At 43.5% G+C, this 18,842-nt stretch overlaps 1 protein-coding gene across 2 annotated transcripts; it reads left to right on the plus strand.

The window, feature by feature from the left end:
• The first annotated feature begins 452 nt into the window (after positions 1–452).
• Positions 453–18,583, plus strand: tie1 (tyrosine kinase with immunoglobulin-like and EGF-like domains 1). Of its 2 annotated transcripts, none has more exons than XM_053431195.1 (24): positions 453–807; positions 1,682–1,978; positions 2,062–2,172; positions 2,260–2,415; positions 3,655–3,786; positions 5,275–5,415; positions 5,550–5,678; positions 6,175–6,320; positions 7,343–7,487; positions 7,586–7,747; positions 8,833–8,973; positions 9,972–10,274; positions 11,004–11,294; positions 12,159–12,352; positions 12,440–12,586; positions 12,683–12,746; positions 12,868–12,978; positions 14,077–14,267; positions 14,467–14,580; positions 14,903–15,006; positions 15,911–15,951; positions 16,329–16,425; positions 16,512–16,611; positions 16,921–18,583. In XM_053431195.1, exons 1-24 carry the CDS (start codon positions 762–764, stop codon positions 16,990–16,992), a joined length of 3,435 nt encoding a protein of 1,144 aa, XP_053287170.1. In that variant the 5' UTR covers positions 453–761; the 3' UTR covers positions 16,993–18,583. The 2 variants fall into 2 exon arrangements, with proteins under 2 accessions (XP_053287170.1, XP_053287171.1); XM_053431196.1 differs by having other exon boundaries at positions 14,936–15,006.
• Positions 18,584–18,842: the final 259 nt, after the last annotated feature.

An 18,842-nucleotide genomic window follows, 5' to 3' on the forward strand; every position in this document is an offset into this window, starting at 1 on the left:
TCCAGTGCAGCCTCCAAAGAATGCATCCAACTTAAATGTTCAACTTTCAGAATTGTGCATTGATCATAGAGCCTATTAGTTGGCCCCTCTGGGTAAATTGTGGACCCTTCACTGTTTAAACTATACACATTTAAGGTATATTGCTTATTGAAAAATGTCTGAATGTCCTGACTTATTACAAGAAGATAATAAATATTATTGTCAAAACTTTATTGGTTTACAAATAAACTAAAGCAGAACAACAGTCGCGTTTTATATATATATATATTATACATCCAATTGTATATGTTGAGACAATGTGATGATTTGGTTGTGTTAAGAACAAAAGCGACAAAGTGTAAACGCATAAATACTTTAATCGTATGGGGGGGGGGGGGGGGGGGGGGGGGGGGGGGGTCTGGAGCGCCAGCAGTCCTCCGCTGTCTGGTGACGCTCTTCCTTCCTTTCCCACACACACACAGAAAGCTTGAGTTTTACCGCAAGTCCCATTCTGTGCCTGCGGTGCGACGGACTGTGAGTCCAGCCTCTGAATCAACTCGACCCGGAGCCGCTGTTGTCTTCACCTGAGAGAGAGAGAGAGAGAGAGAGAGGGAGAGAGACGTTCACACCTGAGCTGGATCTGTGGATGAAGTTATGCGTAAAAAGACGCACCGCTCGTCGTGACGCAGCGTCACCGCTTTGGATGAAGAGCTCCCACTGAAAAACTTAAACCCGAACTGGCAGTGGATTTACTGGGCAACTTTTTGAGGCTCGTGGATATCATGAGGATTTTGTACGTGTTTGTTTTGGGCTTCATAAATGTGTCAAGTAAGTTGGGACTTCATTTTAAAAGCTTGGATTGATTTTAAACAAACCACAAACTTGTGTTAATGGGAACATGTGATTAACAATATATATATATATAAAGAAAGAACCGTTTCTCAATACTGTTTTATTGTTGTATTCTTTATTTAACAATTTATGTTTTGTTAAAGGTGTTTGTTAAGACCTTCAGATTGTGGAGAAATCTCTGAGCCCCTCAGGGAAAAAAGAAGCTCATCCATGTTTCCTGCCATTGTTCCTTGGATCCGGGGTTAAATACCAGGGAGAGGGAATGTTGGATAAACTCTTTTACTCAGAAAAGTGAATCCCAGGAAGCTTTTACTTTTAGTTTTTTATCTGAAACTATGACAAATGGGGAAAGATAATATCAGGAGATGCTGCAGATGAAATAGCAACTTTTGGATGGATACATTATACGATCATGGATTATGAACCTGTGGCAGAAACAGATCCATGTAGAAGATTTTACTTATTGTTGTTTGGTTCTTGAACTTTACGTGTTGAGTTATATTTGAAAAACAGTGGCAGGAGGATAACACATCACACAGATACTGGAGCCAATGGGAGCTTGATTTCAAGGCAATTTAACATTATAAAGTATGTTTTACAATTTATTAGGAACAGACAAAACACTGTCATGAAACCTCCCTTAATTAAAGTTACAGGTTTTTTGATTTAAACACATTTTACAGAGGTATCTTTATAACTTTATTGCTGTCAGTATAATTTGATCATATATAAAAATCAAGAGCTAAGAAGTTAGAGCTCATCTCCTGAAACATGGAGACTAGTTAATGTATATGAACCCCTATTAAAGCCAGGCTTTAAGAGAACAAGAGGCTAATAGCCTGTTTTACAGCTGCAGTGACCGACTTGACCATGATCTCCACCGTGGAGTTCACCAGCGTCAACCACTTCAGCATCTCCTGCATCCATGGAGGGAACGGCCCTGCCGAGGACGAGATGAGCATCAAGAGAGACAACGAGATTCTCAAGTTCCCCAAAACGCCAAAGTTTAACGTGCACAAGCCGAGGAACACGGAGGTCACGGCCAGAGAGTTCCGTGAGCTGGATCACATCGGGATCTTCTACTGTGAATCCACTCAGGACAATCCGCCGCGTGAGACGGTCACCATGATCAACAACTACGTGGGAGGTGGGTTCAGACGTCACACCACCATTTGTGTTATTCATTATATCGATCTGATTCCTTCATTAATACCTTTTCTTCCTCAACAGCTAATTTCATTCCCACCCACCTCACGCTGACGGCCGACAAAGGAGCGACAGTGAACCTCAGCATGGAGCTGCTCAGCTCCCAAAAGAGAGACGTCACGTGGAAGTACAACGGTAAGACTCAGTGACATGACTCCCGGAAGGAAGACACTGTGAACAAACACATGCCAACACATTGGAAACTATGCTCCTCATGTGCAGGAAACTACTATTACATGACTCACTGGAACGATGTGATCAACCGCACGGCCGTCCTGACGGTGGAGAACGCAGCGTTCGCCAATCAAGGCATCTACAGCGCCAGCTACGTGGGGGACAGCCCGCTGCACGGGGCCTGGATGAGGCTCATTGTCAGAGGTTCGTCTGAGGGCCGACATTCACCCTGTTAGAAACATAAACACACACACACACACACACACACACACACACTCTCACACACACAAACACACACACACAGGGCCAGTCTCCAGATTGTATTTAGGCTGTTTTTTGTGACAGTTTTTCAAGTGCAGATTTAATTCACTAATTTCCCACAAATACACAAGTTTGGAAATTCGTTTGAACAAAATACAAAGCTAAAATCCATCCAGGCATTCCGCTAATCCTTGGAGGGTCGCTGGTGGAGCTGGAGCCAATCAGTCAACCATTCATGCTCAAGTTCACACCTACGGCCAATTGAGAGTCTCCAATCAACCTAATCCACAGGCTGTATGTGTTGGACTGTGGGAGGAAAAGGGAAAACCCACACAGACACAGGGAGAGCAATGTGAACTCCATACATTTTATTTTGAGCAGAGAAGTGTTGTAAAGAAAGAGGGATGACGACACAGCAGTTATTCATTAGTCTCTCATCATGAATAAAGAAACAAATCAGTGCAAACTAAATTCTAAGGCTTGATTCTGTCACCAGCTCAGAAATAGTCCAACACTCAACAGTCTGTGGAATATGAGTTTTATTTTGACAGAGCCAGGCTATTCCCCTGGAACTAGTCTCTATGTTTAACTAAGCTAATCAGCTGCTGCTTCTTATTAAGAAGACTCGAGACATGTGATCCTAATGTCCTGAAATCATAACTCTCCTTAACATCCTCAGTATTTCATGATGAACACACAAATATAAACACACTTTGCCGAATGATGAATATTCCTTTCATTTCAGAAAACAACTTAATGGTGAGCTGGTGCTTTTAATTTGAAATGAGCTTTAACTCATGCAGTGAACTCTGGTTACAGGTCATTTTTTCATGTTATTTCCGATATCTCAGTAATGTGTTCACCAGATGCAGTGGTTTTCTTCTGTGCATTTCAATCTGCTTGCTTCATCCTCCATTGTTTAATTGGATCCTATAACATAAACACACCACATGTGCTATGGGAAAGCATCCAAAATATAGTACGATATGAAATTGTGTGGTATGCATTGAAGTAACCCCCCTGAAAGTCTGCACACAGTCAAGAAACGATCTGAGGCTTGATTTCAAGAACACTGGCTGTTTCAGATAAACTGTGCAAATGACAAACAAAGATAAAAAAGTGCATTACATGATAAATTACAGAATGCTTGAGTCTAAGGAGAGAACTTCTGTTTCCCTGCAGACTGCCCCGCTAAGAGGTGGGGTCCCAGCTGTGATAAGGCCTGTCCGGAGTGCATCAACGGGGGAGAGTGTCACGATATGGACGGAGACTGTATCTGTCCTCCAGGATTCATGGGGATGCGCTGCGAGACAGGTTTGTGCTGCACTCGATGCAAAATCCTCACGTGTGAAGTTGTACGAGTCTGTGTGAGAGAAAGATGGCAAAAGATGGAAAGAGAGAGTGAAGATGTGTGTATCCAACATCTGTCATTATTCTCAAGATGTCAGGAGAAACAAAAAGTGACATGTTCAAGGCTGACTACAACAAAAAACACACAAAGATCCACCGCCCTCAGCAGCAGCTCTGTGACCTGATGATGCATGGGTTATCCATTTAACAACAAGTGTCAACTCATTGTGGCAATAGAGGGAAAATACAGAAATACCTGCACAAGACTTCAAGAACAATATTTCAGTTTGGACCAAAGTGGGAGTGACACTCCAATCCACCACGAGTTTGCAATAGATCGATTTGACATATCTTCTGAGATTTCCCTGAACTGGAATAAGCAGCCCTGTGAAAAACTGCTGTTTCAGACGCCGGGGCGTTAGCGTCACTGCTTCAGGCCCCTGCTGCTGCACAGGTGCAAGTAAGATTCATCATCGAGGACGATTCATTGTGACACGTCTGAGGTTGGATGAGCCAAGTGCTCCTCATTCAAATTCATGGAGCATTCCGGCTCAGATTCCTTCTGCTGAGCACGGGGTTCGCCTGCTCCTCACGATAAGCAGTTTAATGTGCTGATGAGAAACATTTTGAACGAGGAGACGTCTCAGGACTGTGATATCGCAAAATAAGGGCATGGTGTCGGTGCACACTAAAATAACTGGGTAACAACTGACACAGATTGGCTCAACCTAGCACCTATGTAGCACTGGGTTACCCCTAACCAGTATAACCAGTATACGTCTTACCTGCTGCAAAGAAATGGCAAAGATGCACATATTTTATTTGCTATAAGCAAGTTTAAAAAGATCTACCCTTTGATTCAGATCCTTACCAACATTGAATGGGTTTGAAGCTGGCTGTGTTAGGGGGCGTGCCAGAGGAGCATTATGCATTGTGACGTCACTATCAGACACTTGTCGAGACTTTTCAAGAGATTCAAGATTCAAGATTCAAGATTCAAGATTTTTTATTGTCAAATGCACAACAATAACATTAAGCAGTCGCTGGCAATGAAATGCTTGAGTCACAGGCTCTCTTCTAAAGAAAATACAATAGAAATAGTATAAAATTGAATAAAATAGAATATAACAATTTAAAATAGGAAATAAAATATATATATCTAAATATATATATGTACAGATGAAGTGGTTTCAGAAGCTTTAGGAGGCGAATCCTCTGTAGCTGCCTTTGTACATCCATAAAAAAAACATATAAATCACTAGAGGAGAGGGAAAAACCTGAAAACACATCATATATCTCCTTTAATATACAAATATATGAGTCTTTTGTAAATCTTGTGATCTCTCAACTTTGGCCAGATTCTACAGATCATGGTCTGCGGCATGATACAGCAAAACACGAGGAATTCATAAAAACACATTTGTGAATTTATCTTTCTCTGATGGTTTGCAGCCTGCAGAGAAGGAATGTTCGGTCGGAACTGCCAGGAGTCGTGTGGCTCCGAGCTGAACTGCAAGGGGCTTCGGTTCTGCCTACCAGACCCGTACGGCTGCTCCTGTGCCAGCGGCTGGTTTGGCATCCGCTGTGAGAAGCGTAAGCATCAGATGAATTAGTCCCTGTTTTTCCTTTTATAAAAGTTATATGCGTATCGATGGAATAACACAAGTCCAACCTTTTGATGTGGGATCATATGCAGTGCAGCTTTCTGCTTTCTCTGTTTTTTGCAGCCTGTCACAATGACATGTATGGACCAGACTGCAGGCTGAGCTGCAACTGCCAGAATGGAGGAGTTTGCAACCGGTTCAGTGGATGTCAGTGTCCCAGAGGCTGGAGAGGACCGAACTGTGAGAGGTCTGGTAGGTGTTGTCCCAGAAATATCAATCCTTCCTTTTCTCTGCTTCCTATGTGGTATGTGGAATATCCCCCAGATTCCTTTTCTTCATCACTACACAGCATGTTGACATTACCATCCTCCTCCTCCTCATCAACCTTCTTCATCATCACAACTTTCACCAGACGGGCTGGTTTCTAGAGTATCTGCTAAAACCCCGGTGAAGCCCTGATAAATCCAGTTGGTCTGGTCGAACGTTCTTATGCCTGCACCTGACAAAGTCAAGTCATGTTCAAGCAACATGGATCTTGTGTTTTATAAATTGGTCTACGATTGGGAACGAGGTGTTAAGTAGCATATGGATGAAGACCACACACAGTGCTGCGACATCGATGAATCTGTTTCCACGCTCTCACTCCTCTGTTATAATCCTCTGTGTGCGGCCACATCATTTTTCTCAGTCGCTCTCCGGCTCGTCTCTTTTCTCACAGTCTGTTCCTTGCATCTCTCTCCTCGGTCAGATCGGGCTCCCCAGATCTTAGGCCTGGAAACTAACTTGGAGTGGAATCTCAACTCCAGCCCCAAGATCCATTGTTCAGCCACAGGAAACCCGCTGCCCAGCCACAACGGCATCGAGCTGCGGAAGCTGGACAGCTCTGTGCTCAAGGTAGGAGGACCGGCACTCACTCATAGAACCCAGGCCAAGATACTGTAACTTACATGGGATCTGAATCCAAACAATAAGCAAGTAGGTGATATAGACAATATTCAAAAACTTCAAACATTAGAATGAATCTTTAAAATACCATTCAAAACATATTTTTCATTGTGGGAAGAGTTATTTTCTTGGTGAAGGTTCAACAGGACGATTGTTACTAGTCTAATGTCTTTGCATTAACTAAAAAGCTAGAGAGGGAAGATGGAGATGGTTAGCTTAGCTTAGCATAAAGACTGGACTAATTTATATTAACTTTAACTTCAAACAGAAACATAAAGATAACTAATTGTGGTTTTAAAGACAGTTAAAGGGGAATTCTGATATTTTTTAAACTTGGACCCTTTGTATATAAATGTGGAGGTGTAAACGTACTGGTATAAACAAAAACCTCAGATTGACATGAAGCTGTATCATGTAACTTGTGGCCAGCCAGGTGTTTCTAGTTGCTATGCTAAGATAAGCTAATTATCTCAAGATTCAAGCGCCATGTCTAAACACAGACAGGAGAGAGGATGATCTTCTCAACTCAGGAAGTGTAAAAACAAACAAATTAAACCATTAATTACCCAGTTACTGCATAACATGAATAACTTGTGTATCTTTACCCACATTGTCATGGAATGAGTCATCAACCAAACACTAAAGATAGGTTGTACTGCGCCTTTAAGTCTGATGTGATGATCACAAAGGTTGCGTTAATCTGTGAGGAAGTCAGCCACACAATGGTTTGACCAGATAAGCCTCTATCACAGCACAGGGCAGCAGTCAGCGCTCGTTGCCTTCAAGTGACACATTCACGTTTACAGAAACTATCTGATAAAGAACATTTCCCACAGGAACAAGAACATTTATCCTCGTGAGGACGTTCTTCACATAAATCACAAAGTTAAATAGGTGCAGGATATAGAAAGCTTTTTTTTTTTTATCGTGGGTTGCTTTGCTGTATTTTGTTTTGTGTGTTTGACTCCCAGGCTTCTCACACCATAATGGACGCGAACAAGAGCATCGCCCTGTTTGAGATCCCTCGCCTGAGCGCTCAACAGGGAGGAATGTGGGAGTGCAGGGTGTCCACCAATGGAGGCCAGGACTCCCACAAGTTCAACGTCACCATCAAAGGTCTGTCTGAGAAGATTGAATGGAGCACACTCAGCAAACGATGATTCTTTATTCCTGAGAGACTATCACATTTTAAATCTTTCCCTGTGTCCACTCAGAGCCCCCTGTGCCCATCGCTGCCCCCAAACTGCTGGAGAAGAGCAGTAAGCAGCTGCTGGTGATGCCAGTGGACGCCCACATCCGAGGAGACGGCCCCATCATCTCCACCCGGCTTCTGTACAAGCCCGTGGAGAACGGAGATTCTTGGTCCTCCATTATCGGTGAGCACGGGCAAAGATATGACCAATTAGTCCGATTCATTTTTTGGACAGAAAAACCAAACGTTGCAGGAACGAGTCTTCATCATAATTTCGACAGACCATAAGCTCAGCCAAGGGAACAGTGTGTTAACATAAAAATTGCAAGAAATCATTGCTTGTGGTTCCTAGTGAAACTAATCGTAAATGGAAAAGCTGGCAGAGACAGAACAAAACCAATCAATCACACAGATAAGAAATGTTTCTTCTGCAAGGCACTACAGCTTCTATATACACGAAGAGATCCCACAGAACTCAAGTGTTCTCGTTTCCATGTAGCTCTGTGTCCATATGCAAGTTAACATAAAGTTTATTCATTCCTATGGGAACTGCTGTGATCTCAGATGTAATGTGAAACTCCTCCCCTTTGGTATTTGTCAGTATTTGCATCCATGTGCGTTGAGAGAGTTGTACGTTTTGTGTTGGATCAGGAAGTTAGAATAAAATGGAATAAGCTATGAGGATATGGGGCAGCTGTGGCTGAGGGGTAGAGTGGTCGTCCTCCAACCTGAAGGTCGGCGGTTCGATCCCCAGTCTGACCCACCTGCATGCCGAAGTGTCCTTGGGCAAGATGCTGAACCCTGAATGGCCCCCCCATAGAATAGCAAAGTGCTGCGATTAGATGCACTGTATGAATGTGTGTGTGAATGGGTGAATGTAAAACTGTACTGTTAAGAGCTTTGAGTGGTCATCAAGACTAGAAAAGTGCTGTATAAATATATATTCTACAAAATAACATTTTTGAAATTCTGATTGATTAATTAACTACACAATTACACAGTTGAACTATAAACAACGTCAAAACACTAAATTGAATGAAATAGCCTCTTGGCTAATTCGTTTTTATTCCAACCTCCTGTGGTACAAAGTAGATATGGTTTGTCTGAAAATCACCACAAACAATATTTTCAATATGGATGCAAAGAAGGACCAGAAAAATGGAGCGGAGGAGTCTCCAACACGTCAGAGATCAGTTAATTTTAAATAAAATGTTATTTAAAGCAAACACTGTCAGTTAAATGTTGTGTAATCAGCTAGTTGTTGTCCAGTCTACAGTGAAAAGGAACCGATCACACTGATGAACCTGGAGCCTTCGACTCGCTACCGCGTCTGTGTCCAGCTGAGTCGTCCTGGAGAGGGAGGCGAGGGGGAGCCGGGGCCGGAGGCCATCATGGAGACCGACTGTCCCGGTAAGACCCACAAAGAACTGGTCCGACAAATTCATACAAAACACACAAATATTGAACATAAACATATTTGTCTCTGTTCTTTACCACAGAGCTTAACAACTGTGGTTACGTCTGATTATGTCTGGATTTGATCATTTTCTGCTGAGTCGTACGTTTCCCAGGCCTCAGGAGCCAAAATCGGTCCTGATCACGCAAATCTGGGGCAAATGTAGAAAACTGCTGGTGGTAAATTGTATGAGGCCACTTAAAATAAAGTGAAGACCCTGTGGGATTGAGTCTTCGAATCACAAACATCCTGTATTAAAATGCCAGAGGCCATTTGATTCCTCAATGTTTGTGGTGCAGAGGGAGAGAGACTGTCGGAGGGTGTGAACTGAGAAATGTCTGTTTTGGAGCGTGATGGATCGACTCTTTGGTAATATGTGGTCAGGTCCGTGTGTAATATGGAACAAATTATATTTGTTGAAAGGGAACATTGTTCTATTTCACAAGCACAAACTACTTCGACCTGGAGAACGAGAGTTAAAAAAGACCAGAAAGCAGATTAAGACCATAAAGAAAAGAAAATTCTAAAAAGCCAAATGATCCAAAATCAGTAATAAAAAAAAGACTTTATTCATGCTGTTTATTTATCCCTTTAATGCCCTGTATCCTACTGAAGCCTGCACATAATGAGAAGAAGACACACGGGCAGGTCCTGGGTAGATCACAGTACCCGCAGTACCCCCATGTTCACATGGGGGTACTTTATTATATTATTATTATGAATACTTTATAACTGTGAGCTCACTTGCTGATTATTGCTCCTTATTGGTGAAATAAGTTAAGAAATTTTTTTAAAAGAATAATAATCTTGTTTCATTTAGGTTTCACTATTTATAAGTTACGTTAAGAAAATAATCATATTTATAATTCTTAATACGTAATACATAAGTGACTTACTGAGGAGCAGTGAACCTGGAGCTGTGCGGCTCATTGTGTGTTCTCTGTCACCGCAGAGCCCACAGTTCAACCTGAGATTGACATCAGTTCGGCGGAAGGCCGCAATGTCACGGTGCACTGGCGGCTGCCGGGCAGCGGTAGCGTTAGTGCCAGCGCCGCCTCCGGCTTTTTAGTGCAGCTGTTTGGGCCGCCGCCCTACAGTGAGAAGCTGCTGGACGGGACCACCCTGCTCAATGTGCTCTCCACCAAGTTCCACGGCCTGGAGTACCAGCAGGACTACACCGTGGTGGTGCGCCTCATCAACTGTGGCAGCCGGGGGCCACCGTCCAAACCCTATCGCTTCCGCATCAGCAGCCAGGGTAACTAAAGCCTCTGCTGGTGGCTAGGGACCAGCTGCAGTGGATTTGGGAGTAGGGCGTTTAAAAAATTCCAAAACCTGTGTATCAGCCAAATTATTGATAACAAAAAAAAGGTTCTCAGTGATTCCTAGGATGCTTTTATCAAACCCATAAGACAGAGAAAGGAAATTGAAGATGGACAATCCATGCTTTTTTGTGTAACTCTGCTAACCAAGAGACAGACAAGATCAAAACACAACCTCTGCAGTGGAGGTCATTTTCATTTGAAATGTAAACATAACTTCAAATTTCTTTGTCAATTGTTCTACAAATAAAAGTTTCATAACATGAACCAATTCGTCTCATATCGACCAATTTTCATAAAGAAATGAGTCGTGCTCTAATACAATGGTTTGTGGCAAAAGTACAAATTAGTAGAAAGTGATAGAAAATGAGCTTCTTCACTTCACAAACTGAGGATAAGTCTCTGGTTGGTTCTTAGTGACTCACTCTCTGCCCACAAACTTTGTGTGAATTGGGGAAAAGTTCAGCAGCTGAAAGTCGGGTGTTAGTTTGCAGTCAATGGGGATCAGCCAGTTGGAAACAGATCCATCTAACAGAATGATAACGAATAGTTTTAAACCCTAGTCTTTGATTCTAAAGCTTCTCCAGAGCCTAAAAGCCTTCGATTGGAGCCCTTCATTTATTTAACACAATCACTGCCTCACACTGATCTTCTCTCTGTCCCAGGTCCGTCCTCCCCACGCAACGTCCAGGCCCTGCCTCTGTCTGTGTCCGCCGTTCAGGTGAAGTGGCAGCCCCCCGAGGATCCCAACGGAGGCATCATCAAATACATCATCGAGTACCAGCCTCTGGGCCAGGGGAGCCCTCACCCCTGGGTGGACACGGACGACGGGAACAAGACCACCAAGGACGTGACGGCGCTGAACGGCAGCACGGTTTACCAGTTCAGAGTGAGGGCCTTCTCCAAAGTGCCCGGGGAGTGGAGCAAGTTCGTTCAGGCGGCGACACAAGGGGACGGTGAGTAGAAGTTTACAGGAGATTACTGACATGTTGATAGTGCTGCGTTCTCATTCAGTTAGCCAAAGGGATCAACATTAGTAAGTCGGCACGATGCAGTGGTTGTTGGTTCGAATCCGGGGTCTTCCTTTGTGCCATTAGCATGTCCCCCATGTCTCTGTGTGGGTTTTGTCTTGGTTCTACAGCTTTCCCCCCACAATCCAAAGACATTAGGATTGGAATTGGGTTCTCTGGAGGCTCTAAATTGCTCATAGTTCTATGATAGAAAGAAATTAAAAGCACATACTCAAACAATCGGGTATATTTAGTGCTGCAAGCCCCAGCCCTAAGGTTCCAGTACTTTTTTTGAACCTCGTCTTTCGCCCAATGTCAGATGGGATTGGCTTCAGCTCCCCTGCGAACTTTAAAAAGATGAGATGTATAGATGACGGATGGACATTAGTAGCTCCATAGACGCTCATGAAAAATGAATTCATAAATACTCCACATAGGCCATTCAAATTCATGTGAGGTAACCGTGTTGGAAGCCTTTACTCTGGCACAGTGAGACAGCAGCAGAACTCTGAGATGCAGAATCGTTGGATTACTGGAATTGAACTTCTTTTCAAAAGGAATAATTAAACTTCCCGGCATACTTCATATTTTCCTGGATGTAAATTTAATTTCCTTAAATAGCTCCTAGTTGAAAAATCTCTACTCTTCTGTACTTGAAGCCAGCAGTGGGCTCGTTCCCTGCCTGGCGCTGAGCGGGACCACCCACCCAGACACAGACGTTTTACTCCTGATAATAATAAATCCCATTGAACTGCCGATTTATCTCCACTGCTGAAAATCATCTCCTTCCCCTCTGATCCCCAAAAAAAGGCCTTCAGGGTTTAACCCCGACCACCCAGGGTGTGGCCGGGAGGCCTGGGGGGGACAACTACCAGCTGATGGTGGCGGTGGTGGGCTCGGTGACCGTCACCTGTGTGACCATCCTGCTGGCGCTGCTCGCTCTGTTCTTCATCCGCAAGACGCTGCTCAACCGCCGCCGCACCTTCACCTACCAGTCGGGATCGGTGAGGAAACACCCGGTTTGTCACGCTGTGGATTGATTTTCTCATTGAGTTGTTTCCTTTTGATATTGAAACTGTTCACGCCTCCAGGGTGAGGAGACGATCCTGCAGTTCAACTCAGGAACTCTGACCCTGACGCGGAGGCCCAAGCCCAGCCCGGAGCCCCTCACCTACCCAATCCTGGAGTGGGAGGACATCAAGTTCGAAGACGTCATCGGAGAGGGCAACTTCGGACAGGTGGCTAATCTCTCAAAGTGCTTTCTGACAAGTTGAAATGTTTGTGTGTCATTGTTTACGCAAAACACTCAAGCTAACAACAGCCTTTTAAACCAGGTGATCAAAGCCATGATCAAGAAGGACGGAAGCAAGATGAGCGCTGCCATCAAGATGCTGAAAGGTAAACGTGGGTCTCGTTCATGCTACATTTACACATGTGTGTTTACTGTCACACACACAAACACACTGGGATTCTCAGGCTGCAGCAGCTGTGTGATGCTGTGTGACTGATGCTCCTGCAGAGTTTGCCTCGGAGAACGACCACAGAGACTTTGCGGGGGAGCTGGAGGTGCTGTGTAAACTAGGGCAGCATCCCAACATCATCAACCTGATCGGAGCCTGCGAGAACAGAGGTGAGTGAGCGACACCTAGTGGATGTCATGTGCTTTGACATATTTGGGTTTTGTTCTATTCTAAATGTTTATATTGCTCTATTTTATTTATTAATGTAGTTATTTACTTTCTCAGAATTGCTTCCCCTTAATAACCTACTTTATGTCTGATTTGACCCACTCCTATACATTTATATTATCTTAATTGTATCTTTGTGGGTTTCACATCTCTTTTAGCATTTCATTATGTTATCATTATTATTCCATCTCTATCTTATTAATTTAATTTAATTTATAATTTTCTCATTTTATATTTATTTCCTTTTTTTAAATTCTCATCTCTTGTAGCATTTCATTATTTAATCTTTCCATAAACAGATTCTACACTTGACTTTACAGAATCTACGGGTGAGGGACAAGAAGCTGGAGCCATAAGCTTCCTGGTTTCTGTTTCTAGTTCGCTAACATTTTTCCTTCCTGCAAAATAGTCTAAAAGGAGAAAACACACAAATTCATAACACCAAATATAAAATACTCTGAAACGTTGGTTACCGTCTCAGTTTTGGCAGAGACGATATTTTGGAAAACGGTTCCTGCAGGAAACTCAGCATGTCCTGATCAACACAACCTCCTGTAACTCTAAAGGAACATAATTGTTTTCAGGTTTGACCAGTCCGTCCATTTCCACGCTTTTCTTTCCTTCCACATACGCTCCTCACTGATTGTGTTGGGCCTCTCCCTGGTTTGGGTGAAGCCTGCAGGTCACAACTGCCTGGTGACCTGTGGGAACTCTGGGTAATCAAGCTTCAGCCATCTGGTTGAGTTCTATGAGGGTCTGGTCGATCTGTGTGAAGACAAATCTGTCGAAGGAGAAGCTGGAGAAGAGGAGGAGAAGCTGTGTGTCTTCACAGGCCGGTGCAGGCAGGACAACCAAAGACCTGGAGGACGAAGACGTTCTAATTGTCCTGCAGATGAGATGATAAAATGTTTAATTAGCAGGTTCCACGATCTGTAATGAGACTTTACAGGGATTCCATCACATCAAACACTGGATAACAAAGGGCTGAGACTACAGGAAGGATCAGATTGAGACACTGACCGTCCCTCTGTCTCCTCCAGGTTACCTCTACATAGCCATCGAATACGCTCCCTACGGGAACCTGCTCGACTTTCTGCGGAAGAGTCGGGTGCTGGAGACCGACCCGGCGTTCGCCAAAGAGCACGGCACGGCCTCCACGCTCACCTCCCAACAGCTGCTGCAGTTCGCTGTGGACGTGGCCACGGGGATGCATTACCTCAGTGACAAACAGGTACGAGAAGAAGTGTGTGGTGGTCTGGTCTGGTCCTCACTTGGTTAGAGGCCTTTTCGAGGGGCTTGGGTTTATGGGTAGGGTTTGGATTGGTTGGTGGGAGATTCACAAGAGTTATAGGCTGCCTTCAGTAACTACATTGGTATTTTACATAAACAAAACTTCTAATAACCTCTTTCCTCCATCCCCTCTCCATCAGTTCATCCACAGGGATCTGGCTGCCAGGAACGTCCTCGTTGGGGACAACCTGGTGGCGAAGATCGCCGACTTCGGTCTGTCCCGCGGTGAAGAGGTCTACGTCAAGAAGACGATGGTGAGAGATTTCTGGAAATGTGTTTTGGTTTCAGCCAGTTTTTGGGGAGATTTTTGCATATTTTCCTAAATGTTAAAGAGAGTCACTTTAGGTCCTTCTGACATAACAGGGACTAATGAGCTACAGAGAAAAATAATAACAGATAGAAAAAGTGATTGATAAATGTCAAAACATCTGCAAACGTATAAGTGGAAAATTGTCTTTAGCTCAGCGACAACCCAAAGACAGACAATGAAACAAAAATATTAAAACATCTGTATTTTTTACATTTGTATATTATTTTGATCTATTATTTCCGATGCTGTGTGTCATTGTACAACAGGAGGAAATGATGGAGGTGGTGTTTGTCTTTCAGGGGAGGCTGCCTGTTCGCTGGATGGCCATCGAGTCCCTGAACTACAGCGTCTACACGACCAAGAGCGACGTGTGAGTTTCACACTCAAAATACACAAGTCACGGCTGCACTTGTTATGGGAAGTCGAGTTTTAAAGAACCCGATAATCAGATAATAACTTAATGCTCTACGATTCGTCCCTTTTATTTCCTCTTTAGCTTTAAATTAACTTGAAGTCCGTGAAGTTTTGATTGTGTTCTCCACACAGCCGGGCCACAGAAAACAACAAATCATCCCTCTGTCAGTGGCAGGGTGATAATCGTGTGCTGTGTAACTGATAAGCACAACCAGGAAGCCTCGGGTTGAACTCAGCAGACGGACTGAGACGTTGGTTCTGTCAACCTATTTATACACAGCAGGGGACAGCTAACGGAAGGGGTGTGCAGGCTGCCTGTGGAGCCGGAGAGATTTATAAAGATGTTATAAGAGAAGAGTGTGATAGGAGATAAACAAAGAGAAAGACAGAAAGCACAAACTGCACTTCTCTGCTCTGCCACACGGTGTTTCTGACATGTTTAAGTGGATCATGAGGTAGAGCAGACTGAAGGAGAGACTAAGGGATAGATATTCTTGTGGAGACACTCAAGGTTCCTCATCAGGCTCAATACTATGATGATGAGAAAGATCTGCATTGCAAACAATAGAGTCAAGTAATGAAAATAAAGCATTTGTGTGAATACTTATTTAATTTTCTAAGCTTTCAAATGAGGATATTTGAAATGCAAAAGCAGAATTTCCAGCTCCATTTATTGCCTAGAAACATTCAAGATTCATTTAAACTTTTTAATATTTTCACAAAAGTCCCCGTTCCAGGTTCATTTGTGACATTCTGTCAATTGTTATTATCAAATAATGAAATTCTTATATTTTTCTCATGTTTCTCTCTGTGTTCTTACTAATTGACTGACATTCCCATGTTTTTCACCTCTCTCCCAGGTGGTCTTTCGGTGTCCTCCTCTGGGAAATCGTGAGCTTAGGTATGTTTGTTGTCTAAACCTTTGTCAAACAGAAACTTCTCCTTGTTTACATTTGCAAAATGTGCTATAAAAAGTGAAAAAACAACAAGTCACATCCAAACACACACATTTAAAACCAAATAGACATATTTAAAATATATTTTTATGAAATGCTGAGCACAGATCTCCTTTTCTAAAAGCTATTTCTTTTGGAAATGGTTAAACATGGGTCTGGTTTCCTCTGTTATATACTTGTTAAGTTCTATTTCCTTGTCAATAGTTTATTTTAAAGGTGGGAACATTTCCCCGAAAAGTCAAATCACAATCATTTTAATACACAATCATGATTAACAATCTTAATGGCAATATTCCTTCCCTCTTGTCTGTGTGTGTGTCAGGTGGCACACCTTACTGTGGGATGACCTGTGCCGAGCTTTATGAAAAGCTGCCACAGGGATTCAGGATGGAGAAACCCAAGAACTGTGACGATGAGATGTAAGTGTTCACTCGTCTGCTGATGAGCTGCTTCTGTTCGTCTTTTCTCCTTCTCAACTCATTCATCTGTGTGTGACTCTGTGCAGCTACGAGCTGATGAGGCAGTGCTGGAGGGATCGGCCTTACGAGAGACCCCCCTTCTCCCAGATCTCCGTGCAGCTCAACAGGATGCAGGAGGCCAGGAAGGTAACGCTGCTTTCACACTGTGGACGTGGGAGAATGAGAAAACGTCCTGTTGTTGTTGCCTTTTGGGAAAACGTTATTCCAAGATGGTCGCCCCCATTGCTACAAGCACGGTTTTATTGTTTGGACTTATTGTTTCCTTCAATGTTCCTTTTACCCTTGAATTACATCAAGGAGGCTAATGGGAAGGTTTATTTCAAATTTAATGTCCAAATTCTTTGATGTTTAATAGTACAAAGACATAAAGAGACGTCCTCACGTTTTCAGTCATTTAAAGAACCCAGAATAAAAAGCTTCCCCTCCATCTTCCAGGCCTACGTGAACATGGCTCTCTTCGAGAACTTCACCTACGCCGGGATCGACGCCACAGCCGAGGAGGCCTGACCACCAGCCCCCCCAGGCCCTAGCACGCCACGCAGCTCCAAGAGGAAGTCCCGAGGATGGTCGCCACGCTACTGCCACCTCCCTGCTGCTCAACGCCGAGACAGGAGGACCAGGCGCTCTTTCAAAACCACCCAGTTATAGATGGAGGACTGTGAAAGGACACTGTGAGGAACGGGGAGAAGTCAAGAGGCTTAAGAAGGAGAGGAGTACCGCTGGGATATGGATGGAGAGATTGCGAAACCTTTTGGGAAATATTGACACTGCCATTACAAACCATTGTCAGAGAAAAGCCACAGCATTGTTCATCTTAATGTAACAAAGGTGACGATGCTGCACCTTTTTCTCTGAGTGTGGAAAAAGTGGCAAAATCAAGGAGCTCCGTGACTTGTTGAAAACACCACCAGGGCCTGTGGGGTGTCGACGCTTTATTTTTTTCTCCAGTGCTTTAAATCAGGGCTGGGGGAACTTTTACTTTCTATCAAGGGCCATTTAAATGTCTCGAACATCCTTCGAGGACTGTAGTAAATTTCTAAAACACTTATATCACCCTAACTTCTAATGTGACGGCTGGATCTGCCTCTCTTCGGGAAGGCGTCTGATGTCAGATGGTAGTGATGATGACCTAGTCCATTTGTTTTGTCTATTGTTTTAATCGTAGAGATAAACTGAAGATTTCTCTCAGTTTCCTTCTGTGTCTCTGATGTGGGACCATTTTTGGAGACTAATTGACTGAGGTTTCAGATTCTTAGCTGCGATCGCTCATCATCAAACTTTACTACATAACATTGTCAGAATACAGTTGTATGCGAGCTGCTTGTTGGGCTTCCAGAATCTGCCAAAGCCCATTAACTCTCAGTGCATTTGTCTTTTCCAACTCAACCAGCTAAGGTGCAGGTTTTCGAGCTGTTTTGACGTGTGAGATTCGTCATTTTCAACACTGAAGACAAGACACGCTCACTTTTCTTTTACCTCAAACAAGAAAATAACTTTTTGTCCATTTCTCTTGGAGAACATTCACGTCTAGAAGTGACAACCCTGTTAAGATTCCTTTTGTTTTTGTCTTTTTAACGCAAAAATATTATTTGCTGTCATGGGAATTTGTTCTTGTTTTTCCAAGTTGCTGCTTTTCTGTTTTTATTCATGACCTGCCCCCGCAAATCGGATCAAACCATTCTGCATAAGGCCGGACGTCCCCCCCCCCCCCCCCCCCCCCCCTCTGCTCTGAATGGAGAAAGAACTTTTCTTCATGATAAACACTCAAGTTTTCAGACTGGACGAAGGACAAAAGACATTTAATGTAGCACTTAAATCCAGCCTCATGTTTGCCTATCACTGCCAAGTGAATGTAACTACTGCTGTTTGTATTATACGTATATGAAGAGTTACAGATCGATATAAATGCAACTGTGTGTGATTGTGTTGCTTCACCAGAAGAGCCGTTGTTTGTATAGTACTACTAATGAAGGTCTAGGACCGTTATAGTAACCTAACTGCTGCATGTATCCAGCACATATGAATGTACAGTATGTTCTCATTAAGTGGTTCTTTGAATAAAGCTCTTGTGTGGTGACTGGACTCATCACCACAAGTAGTTCAGTTTCATTTCAATTCAACTTTATTTGTATAGTTAAGCCAAATAACAACAGGCGTCATCTGATAGTTTGATGTTATTGTTTGGCTGATGACAGGGACTCTGGCAGTGACTCTGATGGTTTGTTGTCGCCCTGTGAATGTGGTGAAGCTGGAGGTCAAAGTGTCCCCGCAGAGTTCAGGAACCGTCCCCGGCTGCACCGAGCTGATCTGTCTCTGAGTTTCCTGCATGAAGCCGACCGCAGGCCTCGAGCTGTCTG

This window comes from Pleuronectes platessa, chromosome 9, assembly GCF_947347685.1.
Source record: "Pleuronectes platessa chromosome 9, fPlePla1.1, whole genome shotgun sequence".
Lineage (NCBI taxonomy): Eukaryota > Metazoa > Chordata > Actinopteri > Pleuronectiformes > Pleuronectidae > Pleuronectes > Pleuronectes platessa.

Coding starts and splice junctions, on each gene's coding strand:
- tie1 (XM_053431195.1), top strand. CDS start 762: ATGAGGATTTTGTACGTGTTTGTTTTGGGCTTCATAAATGTGTCAA. Junction 15,952..16,328: donor CTGGGAAATCGTGAGCTTAG/GTATGTTTGTTG, acceptor TGTGTGTGTCAG/GTGGCACACCTTACTGTGGG. Junction 16,426..16,511: donor AAGAACTGTGACGATGAGAT/GTAAGTGTTCAC, acceptor GACTCTGTGCAG/CTACGAGCTGATGAGGCAGT.